This window comes from Pseudonaja textilis, chromosome 4 (assembly GCF_049901715.1).
Source record: "Pseudonaja textilis isolate UNSWEBS1 chromosome 4, rPseTex1.2, whole genome shotgun sequence".
NCBI lineage: Eukaryota > Metazoa > Chordata > Lepidosauria > Squamata > Elapidae > Pseudonaja > Pseudonaja textilis.
The window spans coordinates 23,382,959-23,408,724 of NC_141993.1; the positions used below are offsets into that span (position 1 = coordinate 23,382,959).

The 25,766-nt window shown below is 37.0% G+C and overlaps 1 protein-coding gene across 4 annotated transcripts; it reads right to left on the minus strand.

The window, feature by feature from the left end:
* Window positions 1-2,034: 2,034 nt before the first annotated feature.
* On the minus strand, window positions 2,035-25,388 carry ATAD1 (ATPase family AAA domain containing 1). Of its 4 annotated transcripts, XM_087932371.1 has the most exons (12): window positions 25,191-25,367; window positions 24,378-24,471; window positions 22,077-22,178; window positions 21,790-21,964; window positions 19,839-19,937; window positions 17,922-18,042; window positions 16,998-17,198; window positions 14,282-14,388; window positions 12,446-12,535; window positions 8,586-8,636; window positions 7,304-7,437; window positions 2,035-6,422 (listed from the first exon to the last, which is right to left on the minus strand). In XM_087932371.1, exons 4-12 carry the CDS (start codon window positions 21,949-21,951, stop codon window positions 6,302-6,304), a joined length of 1,086 nt encoding a protein of 361 aa, XP_087788497.1. In that variant the 5' UTR covers window positions 21,952-21,964; window positions 22,077-22,178; window positions 24,378-24,471; window positions 25,191-25,367; the 3' UTR covers window positions 2,035-6,301. The 4 variants fall into 4 exon arrangements, with proteins under 4 accessions (XP_087788497.1, XP_026575713.1, XP_087788496.1 ...); XM_026719928.2 differs by lacking the exon at window positions 24,378-24,471 and having other exon boundaries at window positions 25,018-25,388; XM_087932370.1 differs by lacking the exon at window positions 24,378-24,471 and having other exon boundaries at window positions 22,077-22,172; window positions 25,191-25,377.
* Window positions 25,389-25,766: the final 378 nt, after the last annotated feature.

A 25,766-nucleotide genomic window follows, 5' to 3' on the forward strand; every position in this document is an offset into this window, starting at 1 on the left:
TTCACTTGTCTGCATGTGGTAAAATGTCCAAAACTGGCATCTGTTCGTTCATCTTAATGTCCTCAAATTGCATCAAGAGCCATGATGCTACAGAAAGTCTGCAGGAGTTCTACATACAATAAGTAAAGTTTTATCCCAAAAAAGATTGTCAGTATTATCGATTAGGAAAATGAATAGTCACTTTGTGTAGAGAGCAAAAGACTCAAATGCTCTTGCTAGAAAATGAGGAAACGTGATCCTTTATAAATTGAGTAAATATATACAGGTTGTCCTCGACTTACAACAGTTGATTTAGCGACCAGTTAAAACAGTTCTGAATCAAGTGACTTATGACCATTTTTTCACACTTACAACTATTGCAGCATCATGGGATCGAAATTCGGATGCTTGGCAACTAGCTTATATTTATGACCGTTGCAGTGTCCCAGGGCCACGTGATCTGCTTTTGTGACCTTCTGACAAGCAGTCAGTGAGGAAGCCAGGTTCACTTAGCAATGTTAACCACTGCAATGTTCCACTTAACAGCTGCGAAAAGAAAGGTCGTAAAATAGGGCAAAATTCACTTATCTAGTGTCTTGCTTAGAAACATAAATTTTGGGCTCAATTGTGGTCATAGGCTGAGGACTACCTGTCCTTGAGAGCCAGTTTGATTTAGTGGTTAAAAGACAGTGGGCTAAAAAACCAGACCATAAACTCTCAACCTACCTGAGAAACAAGCCAGCTTTGGGGGGTGGGGGAATGGACCTTGGACCAGCCACTCTCAGCCCTAGTTTTGCAAGGGCAAACCACTTCCAAAACTACAATGGGTTGTCCAAGTAATCATTAGGAAAGGGATTGGGTGTATGTAATAATACCAGTTACTGTGGGTATTGGTCTAGAACCGTGATGGCGAACCTATGGCACATGTGCCACAGGTGGCACACAGAGCCATTTGTGCTAGCACGTGTGCTACAGGCAAACTTACCTCACTGTGCATGCGTGCACCTCACAGATGATTTTCAGCAGGTTTGAGGCCTTTTTCGACTTCCCAGAGGCTTGAGCAAGGTTGCAGGCTTTGCAGGCTGAAAACTAGGCCCGTTTCGTTACTTCCAGTTTTTCTGGAAATACCGGAAGTGATGAAACAGGCCTAGTTTTCAGCCTGCAAAGCCTGCAGCCTTGCTCAACTCTCTGGGAGGTCCAAAAAAGCCTCAAGCCTGCAGAAAATCAGCTGTGAGGCACAGTGCAGGTAAGGGGGCGGGTGGGGGATTGCACACACATGCGTAGGGGGTGGGGGGGCATGCATTGCCTTCTGGGTGCTGACACATGAGTGCGCAAGCATGTGCACAATTTTTAGCACAGGAGCCCAAAAAGGTTAGCCACCATTGATCTAGAAAGATACCGGTTTAGGGAAAAATGTCAATTTACCTCATAATCTTGAATTAAACTAATTCTAGTCTTAGCCAACATGACTAAATTGAGAGATGACTGGAGTTGCAATATGTTACCTGAAAGTCTGCTGCAGAGACCCTATTTCTCTTCTAGATAGGGAGAAAAAAAACCCTCATGCAGATAGTCCTCGACTTAAAAGTTTGTTTAGTGACCGTTCAAAGTCACAATGGCACTGAAAAATGGGACTCGTGTCCATTTTTCTCATGTCGTGGCATCCCCGTGATCAAAAATTCAGACGCTTGGCAACTGGTTCAGAGTTACAACCGTTGCAGCATCCCGGGGTCATTCACAACCTTCTGGCAAGCAAAATCAATGGAGGAAGCCATATTCACATAACAACCGGGGTACTAACTTACCTACTGCACTGAATCACTTAACTGTGTGGCACGAAATGTCCTAAAATGGGACAAAATTCACTGAACAAATGTCTCACTTCACCACTGTGACAAGAAGGGATGTAAAGAGTGACAAAACTCACTGAACAAATGTCTCACTTAAGAGTAACAGAAATGTCGGGCTCAATTGTGATCGTAAGTCAACTCCCTGTACTGCCTTCAGGAAAGCGTCTCTTCAGAAAATAAATGAACACTGAAACTGAATCATAAATAGGTTGGCTAATCCTTTTTTTTTATTCATTTACATGTAGCCACTGCAATGAGAATACATGTACATACTTGATCCTTAAAACCTTGTGGAAAAACATGTTTTTTTTAAAAAAAAAACACAATTTTAAATGATTTGCCATGATCATGTCACATTTATTGCTTCATTCTCTAATTAATCAAGCTCAATTTTGTCAATGGGTTTTCAGGTTTAAGAAAGGAACCCTTAAATATTCCGATGCCCATTATTATTTTACAGAGTGGTTGTGCTCTTTTACGTCAATGGAAACTCCATATGCTGGCAATGGCAATAATAAAGCACAAACATGCCTAATGACAAAGCTTGTTGCTTAGATTTCAGAGTCTCAAAACTCTTGGTGGACTACTTTACTCTCATGAGTAAAATAGGATGACACATAAACCTGACACAACCACAGCGCCGTAAATACAACTACAGACATGGTGTCCGTGACGGAACAGTGAACAGCCCACTCCTACTCCAAAATCACACACCAACAAGAAACAGGAGCCCCCACAGAGAGATCATGTATGCTTAATATTAGCAGATCTATCATCTCCACCTTTCAAACTAGTTGCAGGCATTCGGCCTTCACATGGAGCTCTTAACATACCATGTCAACTGCAAGATGGGAAGAGGAAAAGGGTAGACACCTCTTCTTTTGCAAGATGAAAACAAGTGCTAGTCAAGCCCTTGATGTTACTGGAATTTAATTTTAGAATAGTGCACAAGAAGAGCAACAACCTCATCTGTAAATGCATTATGGATTGTTTTTAACTATTCAAGAACCATCTTGATTGCGCAAAGAGTCAACATTCAGTTACGTGCTTATCTGAATGTTGGAAGAGCTAAAAGTACGATAATGACATAGTGCCATAATGGTGTTAACATGGCCCCTTTATAAAGGAAGGTGCTCTGTTGAAACAATGGCTCTTAAAACAAGGAAGTAAGAAGAAGTCAACACTGGGAAGTTTCTGTTTTATTTGGAATAATTCTTCCGAAAATCTTCTGCATCCATTCCATCTTACTTGGGAAACATTCCTCAACAATTGGAGTAGTTTTGTAGGGGTAGCAAAGGAGGAGACATGAAACTTTCCATAAATTTTCTTAAGTCAGTTGATCTTATAAATAAGTCCCTATTCCCCCCCCCCCCAAAAAAATAATAATAATATACTAATATTTTCATCTGGAAGTCAAATAATTTTATAAGGCAAACATTGGGCTGTTGAATATGCAAATTTATGCCATGGAACTATGACTATGCCAAAAGACTGCTATTTTTGTGTGCTACAGACTAATGAAGTTATTTCTCTGGAAATCGTAAACAAAATTGTTCCTTTGAAGGAAGTTACTGTGAACTTTCAATGGGAAGTTGCTATCATCCTAATCAGACCATAACTATCAAAAATGGAAAGAGAATTTCCATTTGTGACAATTGGTACCTTTGAGTACCTTTGAGCAAGACTGCTCTTTAGTGTATAAATGCAGATAAATATTTTATTATAAAACTATACAGCTAGGTCTCAGGGATAGCTAATGGTGCTTAGTAACCAAGGAGGGTCATAAAAATCTCTATCTTAATACTAATATAGCAATACGTCTGGTGGAATAAATACCTAAAAATAGTTCTAGAAATTAAACAGATTGTTCACATGTATTATCTCTTAAAGAAGTTGAGGGGGGATTCATTCGACATTTTCAGGTGTTTCTTACTTCCTATGTTTAAATTATGCCTACCAAATTAATACTTACTGTTGGAATGATGGAGTCAGAAGGCAAACAGGCTTGAAATTTTAAGTCGGAGGTCTCTAAAACTTGGCAACTTTAAGACTTGTGGACTTCAACTCCCAGAATTCTCTGGGAGCTATGCTGGCTGGAGAATTCTGGGAGTTGAAGTCCACAAGTCTTAAAGTTGCCAAGTTTGGGGACCCCCATTTTAAGTCATGTTTTAAATACAGTGACAAAGGACATCAGAAGTATTGACCAAGGTTTTTTAAAGTCTTGAGAGACTTCATGCGTAAAGAGCATCTGCTGAAATTTCCTGAGCTGCTACAATCTTTGGATCCTAACCACTGTCCTTAAAACAAACCTGGAATCAGTGACATTTAACTTTCCCTCTTGCAAAATAAATCAAAACATTTAAAGAAAAAAGATAAAACCTTTTTTCACTCTGTGAGAGAGAAACGAAGTATGATTTATGCTACTATAAACTGAAATGGGACTATTCTGAGCTTATGAAAATTATGAAGTGAAATAATATATCTTAAAATGAATATATTTGGTCAGAAATACTAATATCTAGCTTTGCTGTTGTGGCAAAAGATTATTCACCACCATTCATAAATCTTTAGAACATGAGGTACAACAGAGACTTACTGTGTGACATTTATTTACAGGCCATAGAAAACACTGGAAAGATACAGCAGTTTTATGAAATGGTCAGATAAAGTTATTAATTTTATACTTTGAGGTATGGCTAAAATTGAGTAGAATAAATTTGAGACATCAACAAAGAATTATTATCAGAATACAATAATGCTCATTAAAATGGAAGACTTAACTGAAGAATTAAATCAAGTACTTTTACCAAAATCTACCAAAGGAATTTGTCCTAAGTTTTAATATTGCAAGAGAGATTTGTGCAAATGACTTTAAAAGGTCAATTTACTGATATCTCAAGCTGTATTTATATGTATGGCTGAAAATCAGAGCAGCGTGTCCAAAAACATAGATATTTTTCAAGTATTTTTCTTTTCAGCTACATACCTCAGATATGTACGTACTTCTGATATGTACAAGGGGGTTGGATAGGACTGATTTAGCAATAAAAGGAAAATTAAATGACATCCGGCCCCCATTTTTATTTTATGTTGTCAATGATGCAAAAGCATTTGATCATCACATATACATTTACCCACTCAGTTCTTAATCCCAAATATTCTGAATAACCACTTAAATGGGACTAGAATTCAAAGATGGGCTGACTTGGGTGGATTTTTAAAAGTATTGTTTTCATTTGACAAAATCTGCTTTATTTAAAACTAACTGAATTGTGTTCTCCTTGGCGACAGATTTTCCATTTTGAAATGGACACATAGGAAGAAGAAAAAAGGGAATCATTCTAGTTAGGATATGATCTGTAAAAGACATTTTGGTTCCATACCCAAGAAAAGAAGCTTACATATATATACCTAGAATTAGCACAGATATGAATTTGGGGGAAGAGACATAACAGTAAATGAATTTAAGAAAATAAATTTCATTATTCCAATCTTTCCTATTATTTCATAATAAATATGAAATATGATTATTTCCTACTCTCTGCAAGACCCCTATCTTATAGAAAGAAATTAACTAAAATTAAAAACCATTGCCCTTGATGTCAATATAATTGTCATTTCCACTTAAAGCTGTTAGAATGTTTCGAGCAGTAAAGTAGGAAATTTAGCAATGGCAGCATTTATGTCCAGTAATGAAATAAAGGACATTATTCACAATTCGGGAATAAAAGAAAATATTAACAACCTGTAGTTTCCAGTGTTCTGCCTACAATGGTAAGCTTCCATTATATAAAAAGATATTAAAAAGAATACAATTTATAGGATCATACAAGATGAAAACATTCATGAGATGTGTGCAGAATTTATGTTTACATCATTGGCACCTGCGCAAACTGACAGTTGTGATGCAAAGGAGAAATGAGAATTTCCCTACATTACAGATACACACACACACACACACAGACTCCTCCCAAAAAGTAAAATTTCTGTCTGTGCATTAGGGAACTGTGGCAGTTATTATTTTAACCCCATGATCTAACTCGATCCAGATAGTAAGTAAGTAAGAAAAAGAATGAATGGATTTCAAGTTTTCTACATATTATGTCTCTATATAAAAACCTGTGGATACACATACGTATCATATATATATACACACACATTGTCTCATACATATATACACAGGCTCTGCTCTCCCTCTCAGAGCAACCATGTGCCATGTGAAAACCTACCAACACATTTTTAAGGCTGCAACAAGGACATTGTTTTAAGCAAGAATATATCCCTCCCTGTCATGATCTGTCTTGTCACACGGACCCAATCCAATTCTGAAAAATTACTAGGTTTCAATAACTTAGGTATCAGCATATAAAAACAATTCCAGAAACAATCGTTAAAAGGATGGAGTTTTTTTGATCAATTGACTTGTACTATTTAAATTACCAGTCACCAAAACAAGCGATGGGTAGGTAACCTTAATCTAAACTAACATGCATCAGAACACTTTGATTCGTTGCATCCTTTGATTTCCTCATCTTCTCGATGGCTCGATGCAAATCCCTTTGTTGCACTGGGCGAATCTCATCTTCGTCATTGCTGGAAGAAAAAAAAAACAGGAAAAAGTGAAAATAAAACAAAAGAGACAGAGTATACTTTGTATTATGCAGTGTTTGGAAAGAATCTAGGGCAGGGATAGTCAGACTCAAGGCCTGTAAGGCCAGATCTGGCCTGTGGGGCATTTAGATCTGGCCCGTAGGGCCACCCTGGAAACAGCAAAGGACCAGCCCGTGGTGCCTCTGCCAGCAAAAATGGAGTTCGGGAGGCCTGTATGCGGCCCTCCCAAGCTCAGTTTTCATGGGCAGAGGGTTACAGGAGGCTGTCGCACCTAGAAACGGAGCTTGGGACCCTGTTTTTGCTGGCAGACCGCTTAGATCACCACAGGTGTCCCTAACATGAGCGATGTCGAGCTGGCCATGCCCCTCCCCAGCACCCCCAAGGTCAAACACAACTCTGAGGCGGCCCTCAATGAAATTGAGTTTGACACGCCTGATCTAGAGGTATGAGACCTGCTTCAAATGCCAACCAAACCATTCCAAATGTTGAGTCTGAAACAGTGGTTCCCGTGTTTAAAACTATGATTTTTGGAAGTATTTTGACCACTTCAGAATTGATCTGAGGTGTTTCACAGTAATTTAAACCAGATATTCGCACATTTGAAATTATCTGCAATCTTATGTGGCATTAATGTAATTCTCATTTCTCCAGATGCAAGAAGACATACAAGTTAGTCATGAATTAAGAGCACATCCATCTTGCTACATAAAGTAAGGAAACAGGAAGGAATCCCCTCCTAATTATTGTAAACAGTCCACCCAATCTTTAGATTATGAGAATCTATTTCTTAAAAAGTAAAAAAAAACACCTCAGCAAAATTGGCTCCTAGATATCAAGCCTTCTGGGCCATTAAATAGAAGTACCTGTCTTCATATGCAGTATTTACATATTCCCTGACACACAGCAGTGCAGCATCGCGGCACATTTCTTTCAAGTCACTTCCTGAAAACCCATCCGTTTCTTTGGCGACTTCCAGGAGATCCACATGCCTGTCCACCTGTCAGCAAAGAAAAAAAACACCCCACGTAAGGGCCACATAATTAACTTATAAACAATAAGGAATTGCTCAGACTGAAAGAGAATCAAAGAATTTGTCATGCTTGATTTTGTTAAAAGAAAAATTACTTATTAAGGACTTGGTTTAATCAGAGTCTTATTTATGGAAATTCAAAAATGACCAGAATTATTAATTAGGAAATCTCCATGGGGCTTTGGTTATTGATGGGCACCTTAGGATTTTGATAATTATTAATAGCGATAGTCAAATGGCTCTGATAAATTTTTATGTTCTAACTGTATATAAGTTAGGTATTTTGCATAATTGTTCCGCAAGTCATTTTCATTTACAAGAGATTATACATGCAGTCCTTGCTTGGTTGCTTAGCAATTGTTCAAAGATATGAACTCCCCTCCAAAAACTACTTACAACCAGTTCCAGAGTTCCAATGGTTGTACAACCTCTCCAGTTACATGACCATATTTTGAGCACTTGGCAACCAGGTCACCTTTACAACTGTTGAGCACATGAGCATTTATGATCATGTGACTGAAGGACACTACAACTGGTTGTAGTAATTGTCAAGCACCCATATTGTGATGGGGGGAGGGGTTTAGTACAACGGCCATCATGGTGAATGCAAGTATCAAGTTTCTTTTTCCAAAGCTGTTGCAACTTTGAGCCATCATTAAAGGAAGAGCTGTCAGTTGGGAACTACCTGTATTGTTTTTCATGTCTTTTTTAGCCACTCGGTTGAACCATATAAAATGAGTAAATACATAGATAAATTCATGGTAAGCAGGTGGCAGAAACTGAACCAAAGTTGCTACAATATGTGTATAATATGAAAGGTCTCTACTCATATAGGGACCAACAACATGGTAAATATTATGGAATGGATGCACAATAAATTGGAATAATTAACATTTTACCAATAAGCAATAAAATTTCTAAAGATATATTATTATTTGGCAAAATTTTGTTACAATCCAGGTTGGGAAAAAACAAGCACAAGTCTGAGCCAGAATTTTATCTTAACTGAGAACTAAAAATCCATGATATAAAAGCTTGCACAAACTATGTCTACAACCATGAGACACTGTAGGGATACAGAATTTACTTTATAGCGCAAAAAAAGACCAACTTACATTTTCATTTTTCAAAATAAGTTTCAGGATTGCTTCCCTCTGTTTTAGTGACTTTAAATTAAAAGAAAGAAACATATTATTAATACAAAGCAGGAATAATGATCCAATCTTTTTAAAGTGATAATCTTACAACATTTATGATGCATTTTTAAAACTTGTTACTGTACTGCTATAGATTTGTCGTACCAATACATCTTCCAGAGAAGGCACTGATGATGGAAGGTAATTTCCATCATCAAATGCCAAGTGCTTCTCAAGTAAATGTGATTATTCTGCCACATCAACAGCACCCAGGTTCTTTATTCTCTCCTCCTTGCTTCTAGAAGAAGCACTTGTGAGATAATAAATCCTTTGATAAGAGGGATTCACAAAAGATGGTTGAAAGTTATTTGGGAGTGGTCAGTCAGAAATTAAGTCTGGAGCAGTAAGAAAAACAGATTCAAACACAGTTAATTCCTGAGCACACAGAGTCTTTCCAGAACTTCCTTAAACACAGATATAAAAGGCAAATCAAATACAAATAAAGGCAGAATAAACAGCAAGATACCACCAAGCAATTTTAATTATAGAGATTATAAAGGATAGAAAACTGAATAAAAAACAGAAACTTATCTCAAACAAGGCCAATGAATTTCAGATGAGCAAGAAACTGATTAGGTCAAGAGATAAATAAATAGCTGATCTTAAATAATGATACATTTCTCCTACTAAATTAAAATGGAAGCTTTATGAAATTTTCCTTTCAGCATGCCCAGGGTAGAAGTTTTCCCCCACACACTTCCTGCTTCCTAGAGAAAACAGGTATGGCAACTTTCTGATTTCTCTTGGTCGTATCCTCTAAAACAGGGATTCCCCCAACCACCAGTCTTTTTTTTTTCTTTGAAAGTTTTATTTGGGTTTTCACAAAAACAAAATACAAATAAAACATCTTTTTTTAAAATAGCATGGTCCCAGGTTATCACTTCTTCATACGGACACCAAACTCAATTTCATGCTCATTTTTATATTCTATTCCATCTCTTATTACCGTTTTATATTTTCTTCATAGTCTTTCCCCTCTTTTAATTTTCTCAACTTTATTTTAATTATCTCGTCTCAATCAAATCATTATATTTATACTTTTGTCTGTCCTGTTTCAATTTCATATTATCTTTTCTTATTAAACAATTTTTCCCTGTAGTTACCAATTGGAGTATGACACCTTTATATCTTTTAATTTTATCCATTCAAACTCTTATTTAAGCTTCAATGTATACCTTTAAGATTATAGCAGTCAATATAATACATAACTTCCAATCAAATTCTGCTTGGTACATTCTTAAAATACACACTATATTCTTAAAAAGAAAAAAATTATATATATATGTAAATAAAGCACACATTCCATTCCAATTCAATTCTATCATTAATATTCATTAAAATCTTAACATCTTTAAAATTTCTTTTCAATTAAATATCATACTTCCTCGGGAACACTTATAAACTTTCCATAGTTAATTCTTTTTTTTTCCATATTTCTCACTTCCATTTTTATAAATCATTACTAATAATTTTTATAAATCATTACTAATAATGTTCCCATTTAATTCTCTCAATCATTTTAATTCATTTATTTATTACCAAACATTCAACTACATTACAGTAAATATTTTATCCATCATTTTAATCATATTTTCTAAAATTATTTCTGTTTATAATGTAACAATACTATCTTATGTACCTTTGCAGAATCCCTTTTGCAATTAAATTTTCACCCATTATCTCTAAACAAGCTTATGGTTACAATCCTTATATCTTTTCCCTGTTTCTCCATTTTTTGTTTCTGTCTTTTACAACTTCTTTTCCTTGCCTTTTTCCCCATCTTCTTCTCCCTCCCCATTTTACCCCCTCGTCTCTCTACTTCTAACTCTCTCATCTGTAATCCCCTCTTCTGTTGCTTTCTAATATACTTATCTTTCAAATTCTTCTTCTTCTTTTTGGTTGTTTCTTCTAGTCTTAAACCTTTCACTCTCTTTCCCCCCTTTTCTTTTTTCCCCACTTAAAATTATTTGATCATTAAAGAAGGCTTCTTCTTTGTCCCAATCTTCTTCTTCTGCAAGCGTTTCTTGTTGTTTCTCATAGTTCCAGATCTCCATTTCTAAGAATTGAAATACAAAGCCAAAAGAACCTCTCTGTTCTTGTGCATCTTCTTTCCATTTTTTAAGTTCCATTTTCAGTTCTTCTAAGAGTGATACCATTTTAAAGACTTTTAAACAACCACCCAGTTAATTTTACTCATCCAGATGCAAAAACCAAAAATTACCAAGTAATCCAAATAATCCAAGGCTGTTTCTTTCTGCTTCTTTTTTCCTACTTTCTCTTCCTGAGGTTCTATTATTTTGTTACCAAGTTTCAATTAAGATGTATCTTTGAGGAATCTTGTTAAAATTTCACTGTAAGTTCCTTTTAGTTACAGTTCCACCCCTTAGTTCCAGGCAATCTCCTCCATTTTTCCAGATCCTGCCCTTTTATTCTTTTTTTTTCTCCTTTCCTGCTTTTAAAAACTTTTAAATATCCAGAAATCTTTATTATCCCTTTGACTTTTATTTTCAGCTTAGATGCCTATTAATGTCAAAGTGGATCTTTTTCAATTTCTTGCTTAAGTCTCTTAGCTGTCGGTATAAGGAAGGGAAGAAAAAAAAACTAATCCTTTCCCTTCTCTCTCTCCTTTGCAGCTTCAAAATCTTCTTTGGGAACAATGTTATTAAATTTAAATTCCAGGGTACCTTATTTGTTGCTTTTGCTGTTTGACCCGGTCAACCAAAACTTTCTCTTCTTATTTTCCTCCTGCACATTCTTTTCTGGTCAAGTTCTTCTTTGTGGTGGCCATTTCTGGCCACCGCTACAACCGCCTTCGGGAAAGGGAGTAATGGCCAACTGGGGAGGAGAGATGTGGCTCTCCTCAACCCTGCAGGCAGTCTTCCCCTTCTTCACCACCTCTACGGGGTGGTTTAGCCCCGAAACCAGCCGGCTCGGGGCGCTCCAGTGGCGAGCACAGATCGAAGCCTCGCAGAGACGAGGTTTCGGTCTGTCGCCGAAAGTCAAACCGGAAGCAACCCCAACCACCAGTCTTAGGGCCACTCCCAGTCTGCATCTGTTGGGAACTGGGCCGCGGAAGCAGCAGACAAGCACACAAAACTTCATTTACACCTATGTGGAATCTAGGTTGCACATGTGAAACCAATGCTGCCCCCTTCCCCCACCGCTGCTGATCCATGAAGCCAGAAAGTTTGAGGACTGTTGCTCTAAAAGGGTTTTGAAAAGTACATGGAACTTATAACTCAAGCAAAACTCCATGGGTGTGACAGGAATTCCTAACTCAAACATAAGTTATCAGGTCCAATCTTCACTGCATAAGATGGTCTCTGAGGAAAATATAATTTGTTGTCCTAATTTTAAAGCCCTACATAGTTCAGAAGCAGGTTATTATTCTCTTCCCTGTGAAATTTTCAAGGAGCAGCCTACAATACCTCATATCACCTTAGGGAAATATTGGATGGCACAGAAATAGGAGGGGAAAATTCTAAGTAAATTGCCCAAATGTTGGTATGTCATCTTCCAGGAATCCTGTTCGTTCTCTCCATTAACCAGCATTTCATCATAAGTAGCTTGTGTTTGTGTATTTGGCTTATTTTGTTTTTCTTTGTGATCAACTATCTTGGAAACCTAGTATGAGGTAGTGTTAAGATATTAGGCTAGATACCAAGAGACCATGAGTTCTAGTCCTGCCTTAGGCACCAAGCAAGTTAGATGATGTTGGGCCAGTTGCTTTTTCTCTGCCTTAGGAAGAAGGCCATAGCAAACCATTTTAATCAACTTACAGGTTGATTGATATGAAATCTTGTAGGCATTCTTCTCATAATGGCAGTATCAAGATCCTGAGGGCGATTGGTAGCTCCCATCACTATCACCTAAATGTAATTATGATAAGGAACAGTTATTCTTGATGAAATACATGAATATTGACATATCATGTCTCAAACAATTGGCCCTATTTTTGAATGTTTGTTCCCATTAATATCATCAGGACATAATTTATCTGAATCTGAATAAATCTCTGGGTGTTTAAATGTATCTAGAAAATCCCATGTTTAATTGAGAAGCATAACAAATGGTGTTTATAAATACTGATTCCAAAGTACATGGTTACAACTGCATCTGACTAAAGCTTGTTTGATCAATATCAAATAAATGATTAGAGTCAATTATTAATTTAAAGAGTTTTAGACATACAAAAGCAGTTTCAAATCAAAATAAAGACTCCTTTTGATTAATATTAATATTCAAAATATTACTATTATTTTTAAATTATCCTACTCTGAGATACCATTTCTGAAACCAAGATAATTCAAAATCTCATGCAGAGCAGTGAAATGTAGGTTAATTTGTTCATTCATGAAACAGAGAAAATTCTTATTCTATTTTTTAAATATTTTTCGACACTTTTTGACCATCATTTAAGGCATTTTTATTTTGTATGTTGTAACAAGACAATATACAAAATAAATAGGACAAATATTTGGACCACAGAAAAAAATGTATCATGTTTAAAGTAGTTCAGAAAGGTTACTTAATAGTATTGTTCTACGTGCTATTTAAGAGTATGCACATATGGAGGCATCACCCAGAGAAGCAGAAACTCCCCAAATGAAAAGGAAAGTAGCTAAATTATTTTTTAATGCACCTTCATTTCTCATGAAATGATTAGAAATAAAGAAACAGGGTTCTTAGATGTATGAATTCACTTTGACCCAGGTTCTGACATTTAAGGCTTCCCATCACTAGATTAGATTGGGTGGGAAAAGTTTTTTTAAAAAGTAATTTGCAATTCAACTCTCTTTTCACTGTGACTTTCAGCCAACCACACCATTTTGTGGTTAGAAAATAACCATACCAAGTTGCTTAATTGGAGAAGCTACAGAGATATTAATCTCAACTGAATCGGGAACATTTTACCAGAATGACATAAGACTTTCTTTTTGGCACAACTAATCCAAGCAAGAATACAAAACTGAAAATATCAAGTATGACAGCGGATGCACTCTTAGCCTGGAAAAAGTTGCAAACTCCTACTATATGATATGGTGTAGGCTAGTGCTTCTCAACCGTGGTGACTTTTAAGATGGGTGGACTTCAACTGCCAGAATTCTGAGAGATGAAGTCCATCCATCTTGAAGTCAACATGGTTGAGAAAAACTAGTGTAGGTTTGTAATGTTGGACTGGCCCTTGGGAGACCAGGTTCTAACCCTTAGCCTTGGGTGACTGGACAACATGGTCTCTCAGCATTTAATAGGGTTAATCTTGTGGAAAACTTTAAAGGAAGGAATACTATATAAAATACACTGATCTCCTGAATGAAACGAAAGGAATAAATGAATAAACCAGAGGTCTCCAAACTTGGCAACGTTAAGACTTCTGGACTTCAACTCCCAGAATTCAATTCTGGGAGTTGAAATCCACAAATCTTAATGTTGCCAAGTTTGGGGACCCCTGGAATAAACCAATGTTTTGTGCTTCCATTTCTTTAGCTGACATTTTTTTATACGCCACAATGCTTGCTCGTAAATGCCTATAACTGAGCATCTAAGCAATGAAAAGTACATTTTTATAAGTATTGCATGAATGTATCAATGAAAAACAATAATTTGCTATTTACTTGGCAATTAAAATCAGTGTCTAGACCATCCCAGAGACTCATGAACTGGGCTTTCATCATAGCTGTGGCCTCATGATCAGAACTTGAACGACTTCGTAGAAAAGAATCTGCATTAAACAAAACAGAATTTGAGTAGAACTTGTATTTCTAGAGTATGATGTGTTGCATAGTGCATTAATTGAGGCACGTGAGAACATTTGGGGCACACAGTCCTATGTAGTTAAGAGGAATTCTGGACAGCGTTTCTGAAACAGTTCTTGTCTTTTCTAGCAAATGAAAGAAGTTTCCAGAATAAGATTATGATGCATCCAAGAAGGGTTGATGCCTCATGTGCCTTTTTCAGTTGGTTATTTATTGTCTATCAGTTTCTAGGAGTCTTACAAAAAAAAAAAGCTGAACTGAGAGACCTGGTTTTGATAAAGTAATTTCTGTTCTTAAACAACAGTACAGTTCAAGATCCTTAATTAGTAATACCTTAACTGGATTAGTTAACATTCCCTCTTGTTTTATATATTTAAAAATGCATATATCAACTAGAGACATTATAGTAAAAACATTTTTATTGTATCTGTTAATAGGTATTATTTGAAAGTAATATATCATAAGAAGTATAAACATGATTGGGTGCACTGTAGTCCCTGTATATAGTAGCATAATTAACTAAATTATATTATTAGCCAATACAAATATCCAAAACCACAAAAATATTCCCATCGAACATTGCTGTTACTGTTTTTTTAAAAAGATTTAAAACAAATATTTTTAGCTTTGTATCCTTAAAATAAAAATCTCATCTATTTAAAGTAATAGGTTTGATATATCTATTGATGAGGGTGACATCTACTTTCCCCCCTCAAATTCTAATATCCTTATATAACCCATCTCTTGACTGAAAATAAATCAATAACAATCCTTCAACTGTTAAAATAAAGTAAGTAAACGTATAAAATAAAGTTGCATAAAATTGATTATGTCATGCAAGAGTTGGGTGATGGGTTCACAGCATCTGAACAACAACCTTAAAATGCAGCTTCATGGCTGGCTTGTTTTGAAACCGTTATCCAGCATTATTTCGCAGAACTCGCGCATTTGCAGGAAGTGCCCACTCAAAGTGGAACTTGCTCATCTGATGAAAACTAAAAGCTAGGGCTTGGTCCGGGTCCCAACCCTTAGGGACTGTTTTGTTTGGGGATTCTGGGGGTGAACGTTCTCAGTTCCGGTCTCTCTCCTCAGGGACATTTTCATCCTGAGGTCTGTTAGCGTTCATGAAGACACTAGCAAGAGTTTTAGGAAGCCTTTGAGGAATGGGAAAATAAGAGGAACATTTCCCTGAGAAACCGGTGGCTGTGGTAGTGGAATCTTTTTACTTCTTCCGATGTTTTATCCTATTTTAATCCAAACAGTGTACAGAAAACTGTGTAAGATACTTAGAGGCAGTCTGAGTGGAGTTATAATTTCTGAAGATATGTATGCATGTGTTCCAGCTGGGATATATCTGATCCCATCACTTAGCCAAGGAAACCAGCTAGGGATAGAAGTTAATTGTTATTTACACTTAAGAAGAAAATTAAAGGACAACATGGAGACTTTTGTGCTGTGGCCTATTCGGAATTGGGCTGCATGAGTGGCTGGCCAGAGCAGCTCAACTTGTGCGAGTGATGGGCTGGTGGGCAACCATGTGCATGCACGCTGGCCCGCTGCTTGTGTAAGTCAAGCTGTGGGTGTGTGCACCAGCCTGTCACTTGCACAGTCTAGTTTCTCTCTTCCCCTCCCCCAGCTGGGCTGCCAAACTGCAAAGCTTGGGGGCCGCTGTTTTATACTAACTGTAATGAGAAAGAAACAATTTTTTGTTATAGAATTTGGCTTTTTCCAGGGATATGTTTTCTAGCTAAGTATTATATTACCGGGATGTAAGCAATGAGCATCATGTCCAATTTTACATATATCTGAGTTAACAACTAAATGTGCCCATGCTAAATGTAGAATAAGTGTGATGTAGTGGTTAAAGTGCTGGCCTAGAAACCAGGAAAGTGAATTCTAGCCCCATCTTAGGCGTGAAAACTGACATGGTGACTTTGGGCCAGACTCTCTCACACAGCTGTTGCGATGGGAAATAGGAGGAGGAAGTATTATGTATGTTCACTGCCCTGAGTTATTTATAAAAGTAATAAAGATGGGGGGAAAATATTTAACTTAAAAAAAAAACTCCATATAATATCTAACACCAGATTTTGAATTTCATACTAGATATATGCAATTGCTGAAGGGATGAGAAAATGATGCCGCTCTTCCCATTACACGAATCCAAATAGACAAAGGAAAAGTATTTCATTTTTCTTTAAACCTTAAATATGCATATAAAACATAGGGAAAGGTAGGAAAGGTTTTCCCTACCTTTCCTCACTTCTCTTTTCTCTTTCCCCTCCTTCCTCACTGTTCTTTTATTTACTTTTGTATTTGTATTTTATAACAATAACCTAATAACAAATAGTAAAAAAAAAACCAACCCCATATAAAACACTGTTGTTTCAAATTAAACAGTGGCCTCCCTTAAAAAAACAAAAAACAAAACCCCCCTATAAATATGCCTGTTGTTTTGCTACTGATAATACTAAACAGTATTGATCTCAGGTGTCCCAAGCTAGTGGAGAAGACTACGAAGCTTTTAAAAAATGTGAATGTGATATTTTCAAATCCGTAGAAAATTCTACTTTACCTATTTCATCAATAAAGATGATAGAGGGTTGGAGCTTTATAGCAAGAGAGAAAACAGCGGCTGCCAGCTTCTGGGATTCGCCGTACCATTTGTCTGTCAACGTTGAGGGCTGAAGATTAATGAAGCGGCAACCCGCTTCCTTTGCCGTAGCTTTAGCAATCAAGGTTTTACCACAACCTGGAGGGCCATAGAGCAGCACTCCTGAAAACCAAAAACACAGAGTTAATAAATGCATTGCCATTCTAGATAGGAAAATATAATGTCTGCATTTTATACATGCTGAGGTTTATAAAACTCTCTGCAAAAGTCTCCATATCGGCACTGTTGTTTACAAGCTGCTCTCATATGCCATAAAAAGCTGACATTTATTTGCCCATTAATTTATGACAATGAGCACAAACTCAGAGGGACAGAAGCTAGCTATAGGCACAAAAATACTCAGGTAGTGAAAATATAATGATTCTGAATTTTAAGCCAGGCAGAGCTTAATAGAATTTCTTTCTATATATTAAAACAGGATACACAAAGAAGGACCTTATTTACCCAAATTAAATATTTTATTCATGTTGACATTATTTTAAGGTTCTGCACTGTCACTTGCTACTTATTTTACATTGCTGCCCTTTAAGCCATCCTATGAATTTCATTCTACATTGAAGAATGGGATACTAAGCAATATTACAAAACTACATAAATGTATGTATTTAACTGAAATGACATATAATTTGGAATAAATCTATTTTTCCACCTCTAAATTAATCTTCCACAAAAACAGTTTATTATAATTGGGGACAAGTTCAAGTGATCTTCCTAAGTTTATTTGTAAAACTGGATTTTGTCTTTATACAACTGGACCTTCTGCCCTTGAGGATTCTATTACGGTCAAGGTTTCTAAAAACATTAATTTGGACTTCTTCACATTACCTTTTGGTGGTTGTAGAAGTCTCGAATTTTGAAACAGATGTTTTTTTCTTATTGGCAAAATAACTGTGTCCTTCAGGTCTGTAATAACCTCATCTAAGCCTGCAATATCATTCCATGTCACCTAAGGCACAAATATAAGATTTTAAAAAATACTGAGCTGGTATCAATTAAACAGCTATGTTCTCAAATTAGGGATAAAGACGAAAATTATACTGAATCTTAAAGCCATTTGTATATTAAGCATGTGTCTCACCGAACAAGAAAAATAAAATAAAATATATCCCAGAGTTTGTGACTTTACTTTCTTGATGCTGGTTAAGATAGATTAGTGTTGGGAGGATTTGAATGCATTTATATAATATACCATGTGATTATGTTTGCTTTTTTACTGATTCTGAAGAAAGCTATTTTGATCCTTGATCCAAAAAATAGGGATGTTGGCCCTAAGCAGTATGGCTGTAAAGCATTAATAAGTCTTCTTACTAGTATAAATTTACTATTAATAATAACCTAATTTTAATATCCAACCTGCTCTTTTAATATAGACAAGTATCATAGTCATGGAAATTAAAACTCTTTAAAATATTTTATACTACACTTACAATACATCCAAGAATGTAAAATTCTTTATATGTAGCATTATTTAGCATATGAGAACATGACAGAAGTAAACAGAGAGAGAGAGAGAAAGAGAGAGAGAGTCCATACAATTATAAGTAACTGGATGTCCAATTCAGCTATCCAGAGCCAGATCACCTCTGGCTTTCCTTCGTGCAGATCTTTTAGGGAAGTAGAGAATGCACATTGTGGACAAACTTACAACAATATGTTTTAAGTCTGCATATCAGCAACACAATTGCAAGAAGGGGAATTTTTCCACCTACACTGAGACAGGGAAGAGGGCACTTCTTCTAGTATCACAACTAATTCTACTCAATTTTGACCAGACAAAGCGAGGCAGGTCAAAATCATATGGTTTGGTAGAGGAATCACTAATGGCCAAGCCATAAGAAGGCACCTTGGACCATTCCTCTCTTCAGGAATTCTTGGGGTTAAACTGAGTAGATGTTAAGTAAATAGCTGTTTTCCAATGTGGCCTATGGGATTTCAACCTTGAGATAGCTAATTGCAACAATATAACAATCAGCGTGCTAATTGTTAGTACTTGGTGCTTATACCTAATGCTTGAAATAATCTTTTTTTAAAAAATATTTTTTTATTTTAATCTTATTTGGGCAAAATATAGATACAACATACAATGAGTTAACTTGTGAACAAGATGAAATTACCGTAATTCAGTCTTTAAGAGTACAAAGAGAACTCTAAATACTATTTTGAAGCACGTTTGTTTGTTTTATTAGCTTCATGTAAAACTGCATGAATTCACTGAAGGAAAGTAAAACTCTTGATGCAATGTTAAAAGAAGCTAGTACACACAAAAAAGTCCATGAATATGCATGTCAGTTCTGATATTTAATGAACGTAAAAATAGTTATTACAGAATTTTGTTCCCTATTTCATACTATCCCTAAAAATCAAAGTTGTTTCAATTAGCTGCACAAGCATAGCATTTTATGCTCCAATATCTGAAAATAGTCATTATGCATTAGTTCTATCAAATAACATTTTGGGTTTTTGAAATGTGTGTGTGATTGCTAGTATTACTACTAACTTATTAAGACACTGTCTATATTGAGAGAATGGAAAAAAAGATATGGATCCCGGAAGTTTGGACTTCTATGATAACTGTATTACTTGGAATAAAAAGCCTGTGTCTGTCCCACTATGTTCATCTACTCCCAACATTAAGAAAATTCTATTAAAATACAGTTCCACTATAAATACAGGTACATCCATGTGAACATTTTGCCCTGAGATGTAACATTTTTACATATGAATAAGAAAGACAACACTCACGTGCATACTAAGAGGATCTACCAGATGTGCAGCAATGCTCATCTCATATTCAGAAAGCTTCACATTTTTCACACCTATTTGCTTCATCAACTTTTCTGCCTGTTATAGAAAAGCCAGAGTTCAGCAGTATGACCTCATTTGATCTTTTCAGATAATGTCAGAAAAGGGAAGGTTGCTATTAAGTAATACAGATATTCCGTTAATTGTGAGTTAGGAATTTGAAACAAGAATACCCCCATTCAAATTTTCATTTGTTTGAAGGTATCATCTCTTTGCTGAAAATAAAGCCAACTTGTTATTAGTAACAATACCTCAGGGTGTCTCTCCAGGATAATCAAAGGTTATTCAAATGCATTTTAATCTTTGTCTTAATACTCAATATCCATTTCAATAATAGAGCAATGTTCCATTTGACCATAGCAACAGCACTTAGATTTATATATGGCTTCACGGTGCTTTACAGCCCTCTCTAAGTGGTTTACAGAGTCAGCATATTGTCCCCAACAATCTCATTTTACCAACCTTGGAGGTATGGAAGGCTGAGTCAATCTTGAGTCGGTGAGAATCCAACCACTGGCAGTTGGCAGAATTAACGTGCAATATTGCTGTCTAACCATTGCGCCCACACTGCTCTTGCAGTCATAAATATTATAGGCAGTCATAAATATTACAGGTAGTCCTTAGATTGCGTCCATTCATTTGTTCAGTGACTGTTCAAAGGTATGACGATACTGAATGAGGGGCACTTATGGCTGGTCCTCTAAGTTCTGGACACCACAGCAAGCTGTGGTCACACAATCGCAATTTCATATGTTCCCCGCATGTCTTTCTACAATCGAAGCCAATAGTCAACCATACCAGCAAGCACTGCAATTAAACTCTTCGCTTTACGATGTTAATGGGGAGTGTCATTGCTAAGTGACACAGTCATGTGACATCTTGTATGCCTTTTAAACAGCATTTTAGAGACTCTTTCAAAATATGCAGACAATTTTCAGAATGATATATTCATTACTGAGGGACAGAAAATTATTCTCTAGCTATAAAGATCGGTGATGAAAAAAACAAAGAACATTTCCACACAGGCATAGGTGGGTTTTGTAAAACAATAGCTCCTAGTGAGTCTCCCTTAATTTCATATATCTAAAAAAAGCTAATGCAGGAAGACAGTCTTTCAAGACATTCTATCTCAATATAACAGATTATTTCCATGCAAATGATACAGGGAGGTCTTTGAATTTTCGTTTTAATGCAGAGCACACATGCTGCTGAAAACAACAGCTTGACTCCATTATTTTAGAACATTACCGTAATTATGAACAAAAGATTGTGTCTGCTTTAAAGCATAATTTTACACAGGTCTATGCATAAGTCAGTACCACTGAGTTCAATAACGTTTCTCCAATTCATGAACAGACAGCTTTTGGGGGGCTAAAGAATGAAATTTAATTCTCCTCCACTGCAATAGCTTGAGGACTAATGTAGACAGGGCAGCAACCCAGTAATTTAACTGACCTCTCTAAAAGAAAGAAAAGTGTGTGATTGTGTCTATTTTCTGGGTTGAGATTCAAGAAGCGTTTTTGGGTGCCCAAATTTTCTAAACATTACTCACAATGAGGCTTGGAAATTGAACTATGTTGTTTGGCAAGTGTCTACTGGATATTGGTAATATGTCACAGGGACTATACTAGCCCCAATTTTTAAAAAACTGTGTGAACTGATTTTCCTCTGTGCTTGTATATATTTGTTGCATAATTGATTATTTGGTTATTTTGTGAAATTTGTTTTTATTCAGTTGCACAACACCCAGAGTCAGAAGATGGCAAGTAAATAAATGAATAGGCAAACACAACAGTTGGTTTCTCACTCTGAACTCAGCAGCTCAAAAATAACTTTAGCTTTCTGTTCCTTATTTATATAACATTTGTATTTAAAATATTTTATTCATTACCTGCTTTTGGGCTTCTACTTTTTGCTTCCTTGTTGGATCAATTGCATCTACCATCCATTTAATTGTAAAATAGGTCACAGCACCAAATATTGTTAAGCGAAAAATTAAACCAACAACTTCATTCCGAGTTAGAGGACGAGAAAACGTTTCAGCATGTACCATTGTGCGTGTTTCCCTATAAATAATGGAGGAAAGAAAGTCAATGTGCATTCTCAGAAAATTAGGAAGCTTTGAAATATTAATTTTTGGTACATGGTAAACATTACTATACTTGATAGATTACTAACCTGCTTTTAATTCATACACAAGATGGTTGAGATTTTTTTTCATATATATGAGGAGTTTCACATACAAGAGATTTTGTACCCAAGATGGGTGTAATTCTGTTCCTTGTAAAGATAAAGAAAGCGATAATTAGTTATCACTCAAAATTTGTCAATGATAAAATCAAAAATGGCAAGCATTTTAAAAAAATGAATTGGAAAACAATAATATTCACAGGAAGCATCATACATGCCTTTATTTGTTATTAGTAACTCACTTGACTGTAGTCAAACCAGTAAGAGTCAATTTTACAAATTGACTTAAAATACTGGATTTAAACATACTATGAATATGCAGAATGTTCCATACACAGCACAGCTGGTCTTGGTTTCTTCCCAAACCAAAATATGGTATTTCAGATGTTTTATCCATATGTGTAATTAAATAGGGCTGATTCTAGTATGGAGTGAAATGAAGTTTGTGGATGGAGGAAGAGACACTGAAAGAAAACTGGATTGAGAGGGTTTCCTGGGTGATGCCATACATAGACCAGCTGTGAGAAAGGAAACAAACGAACAAAAAAACACTGGGAAGATATGATGCACTAAGTGGGGGAAAAAAAGAAGATTATTGGGAGACTGGGTTAACACGCCAGCTAGTGGGACTGGCCACTCTGGAACTCTGTCCCTTATTGCCAAGACAGTTACATTAAGATTAAGGAATAGATACACAGGCCAATTCACTGGCCCTGGCACCTGAGAAGAAGCAGGGAAGAGAATACAGTGGGTTAGGGGGAAGCAAGATACAATTAGATTGCTATCAGCTGATTTGATAAGTTGTCCCAGGGAAAAAGGTTGATAATTGCTTGGCTTCATTATTATGTATGAGAAAAAACATGTTTGACCTGGGAACTTTTACAAGGTTTTTGAAGCAGGCTAAAGATCAGAACAAGTTCTTTTTTTAATCTGCATTCACTGACTTTTATTGCACTTTATACATATTATTGCGAACCACCCAGAATTTCTATAACATAATGGTACACAAATACTAAAATCAAGTAAATTAAAATGAAGTTTGGGACATAATAGACAAGCCTCATACTAGCCCCACTCTATGCACCATAAAATCATCCAGCAGCAGCGTGGAACAAATTTCAACTAAACCCAAAACAAGTAAAAAAAAAATGGTTTTATTTCTGCCAAACTAGTCAATGCAAAATAACAGGGCAGAAAGTCGAGTATGTTGCGTTTTCAATTAGAAGCATAATTTTTTTTTTCCATGTACACTCTAAAATGTGCCATTTCTTATAAGTTTAGTTTCTTTTTCTCCCTCAACTGTTTCAAAGCTATGTTTAAGGGAGCAGCTTATCAGCAATGGGTTGAGGCTGTATGAAGGAATTGTAAACTTTGGAACAAGCTTATTTTGAGGTAAATGTCCCTAGCCTTTCATAGAGCCATAAAAACCTGCCTTTTTTGGTTATTTATAGGATTAAGTGGTTAGATGAACCTGTTCTGTTGTGACAGTGTATACAGTTTCAGCTATGTTCATTGGGTCTTCTTTCTATCCATTCGTTTTGCCTTTACGGTATTTTGTATGAAGTGCACTGTCCAGCATCACAATTTATGAATGGAAGAACCTCATATATTATTTATCTATTTGATATACAATGTCTGCTAACATAGAAAGATCATGGACGGAATCTCATTTATATGTTATAACATACCATCTAACTGTCCCAAAGCTGCTTTTCAAATAGGCAACTAACTTTTTGAGTTTTTTTTCTTTGAAGATGCTTCGCTTCTCATCCAAGAAGCGAAATGTCTTCAAAGAAAAAAGAAAAACCCAGAAAGTCCAACTGCCTCTGGAAAAAACACCTTTGGGACAACCACCACCTGGATGACTGAGAATCTCCATAGACACACCATCTAACTTTTCTTTCACCCTGCTTCAGAGCACAAAATTTTCACCCAATCATCTGCCCACCCCATTCCAACATCCTGCTGTAAATCGAAGTTCTTTACTGTTTCACAACTTCCTCCTTAGAAGCTTGAAAAAAAAGTAGGCATATGCTACTATCAGCTTAAAGTGCTTGCTTAAAAAAATAATCTCCATGTGATGCTGTCAGGACAAGCTGTATCTCTATTTCCACAAAAACAACCACTCTACCCAGCTACCCAACCATTTTCTAAAGACATTAGGCTTCCCTTGCTTCTCCTTCTCTCTGAATTGTTTTAAATTTTCATTCATGGTGGCCAACCTGATCCATTTACGAATCGGCCACCCCAAAAAGAAGCATCATACCTACTATCTCTCCAGCAACTGACCTCAATGCTATGCTGGCTGGAGAATTCTGGGAGTTGAATTCTGCAAGTCTTAAAGTCGCCAACTTTGGAGACCTCTGGACTAGTAGTATCAACACTATATAGTTGAAGAGGGAGAGAGTTTGGGAAAGTTAAAAAGAGTCAAGACGGGCTCTTCCCTTCTGGGTTATAGGTGTGGTGTAGGATACCACAGTGAACCCTAGACTTTTGAGAGACAAGTTATGAGAATGCTTGAATTGCAGGCTAATTCTACTAACTGCCAGGGGATTCGATCCCCACGGGCTCAAGGTTGACTCAGCCTTCCATCCTTCGAGGTGGGTAAAATGAGGACCCAAATTGTTGGGGGCTGACTCCATAAACCGCTTAGAGAGCTGTAAAAGCACTGTGAAGCAATATGTAAGTCTTATCGCTATTGCTTTGTATAGGTTTAATACAGGCTTTGCAGATCACTTTTAGGACGGGCTTACGAGCAGGAGGGAATAAAAGCAAGTTATTGATCAGGTGGGTATTTCGGTTAAGCAACATGACTGGGACTCCGCACAACCCTATTTAATAAAACAGGAGCCAAGCTGGGCACATGGAGAGACGGCGGGGGAAGAAGAGTCGTTATTTCACCCCATCCCACCCGCAAAAACCAGCTTACCGGGGGGGGGGAATGCTTCCCGGCTGTTTCCCAAGGGCTGCTAGCAGCGTGCACGGAGGAGGAAAGCCCGGGCACCCTCTTCCCAACTCGCCGGCCGAAACGCTCCCACCGGTTTCTGCAGGAAAGCCCCGCCACCGAACTGAACTGAAAGCGAAAGGGAGCCCCGAGGTCACCTTCGACGGGAATCGTCCGGACGCCGCTGCCTCCTCCGCACCGGGGCGACGGAAAGGACCGCGGCGCGTAAAAGGCGTGCGCCGGAGGGAGCGGGAGCGCGCGAAATTACTCGAGAAGTGTGGAGGAAACGGCCGTTCCCGGCAGGCGTCGCTTGGGCGTTCGGGCCGACGCTCAATGCCCTCCCTCTCGGACGCCGCACCTCTACCGTAAGGTTCCGCTTTTCAGAAGAAAAAAAGGGGGGGGGGAGTTTTCCTTGTAACCCTGGTCGAGGCGTCTCGTATCGAGAACTCGCTTTCTTCGGCTTGCGGGAAGGCGAGCGAGACGGTCTAGCCGGTCCTCAAAAGAAGTTGCCCTTTGAGGGTTAGATAGGAAGCTAAGGACGGCTCAGATTTAGCTTGCACACGATAGGGCTAGACGGGGATTTATCCATTCTGGTTTAACAATTCATTACTGTATGTCTATAAAGATTCTCAGTCATCCAGGTCATGATTGTTCTAAAGGTGCTATTTCCAAGAAAGTCCAGTTGCCTCTTGGACATGGCACCAAGTAATTGGAGTATCCATTACTATCCTGCC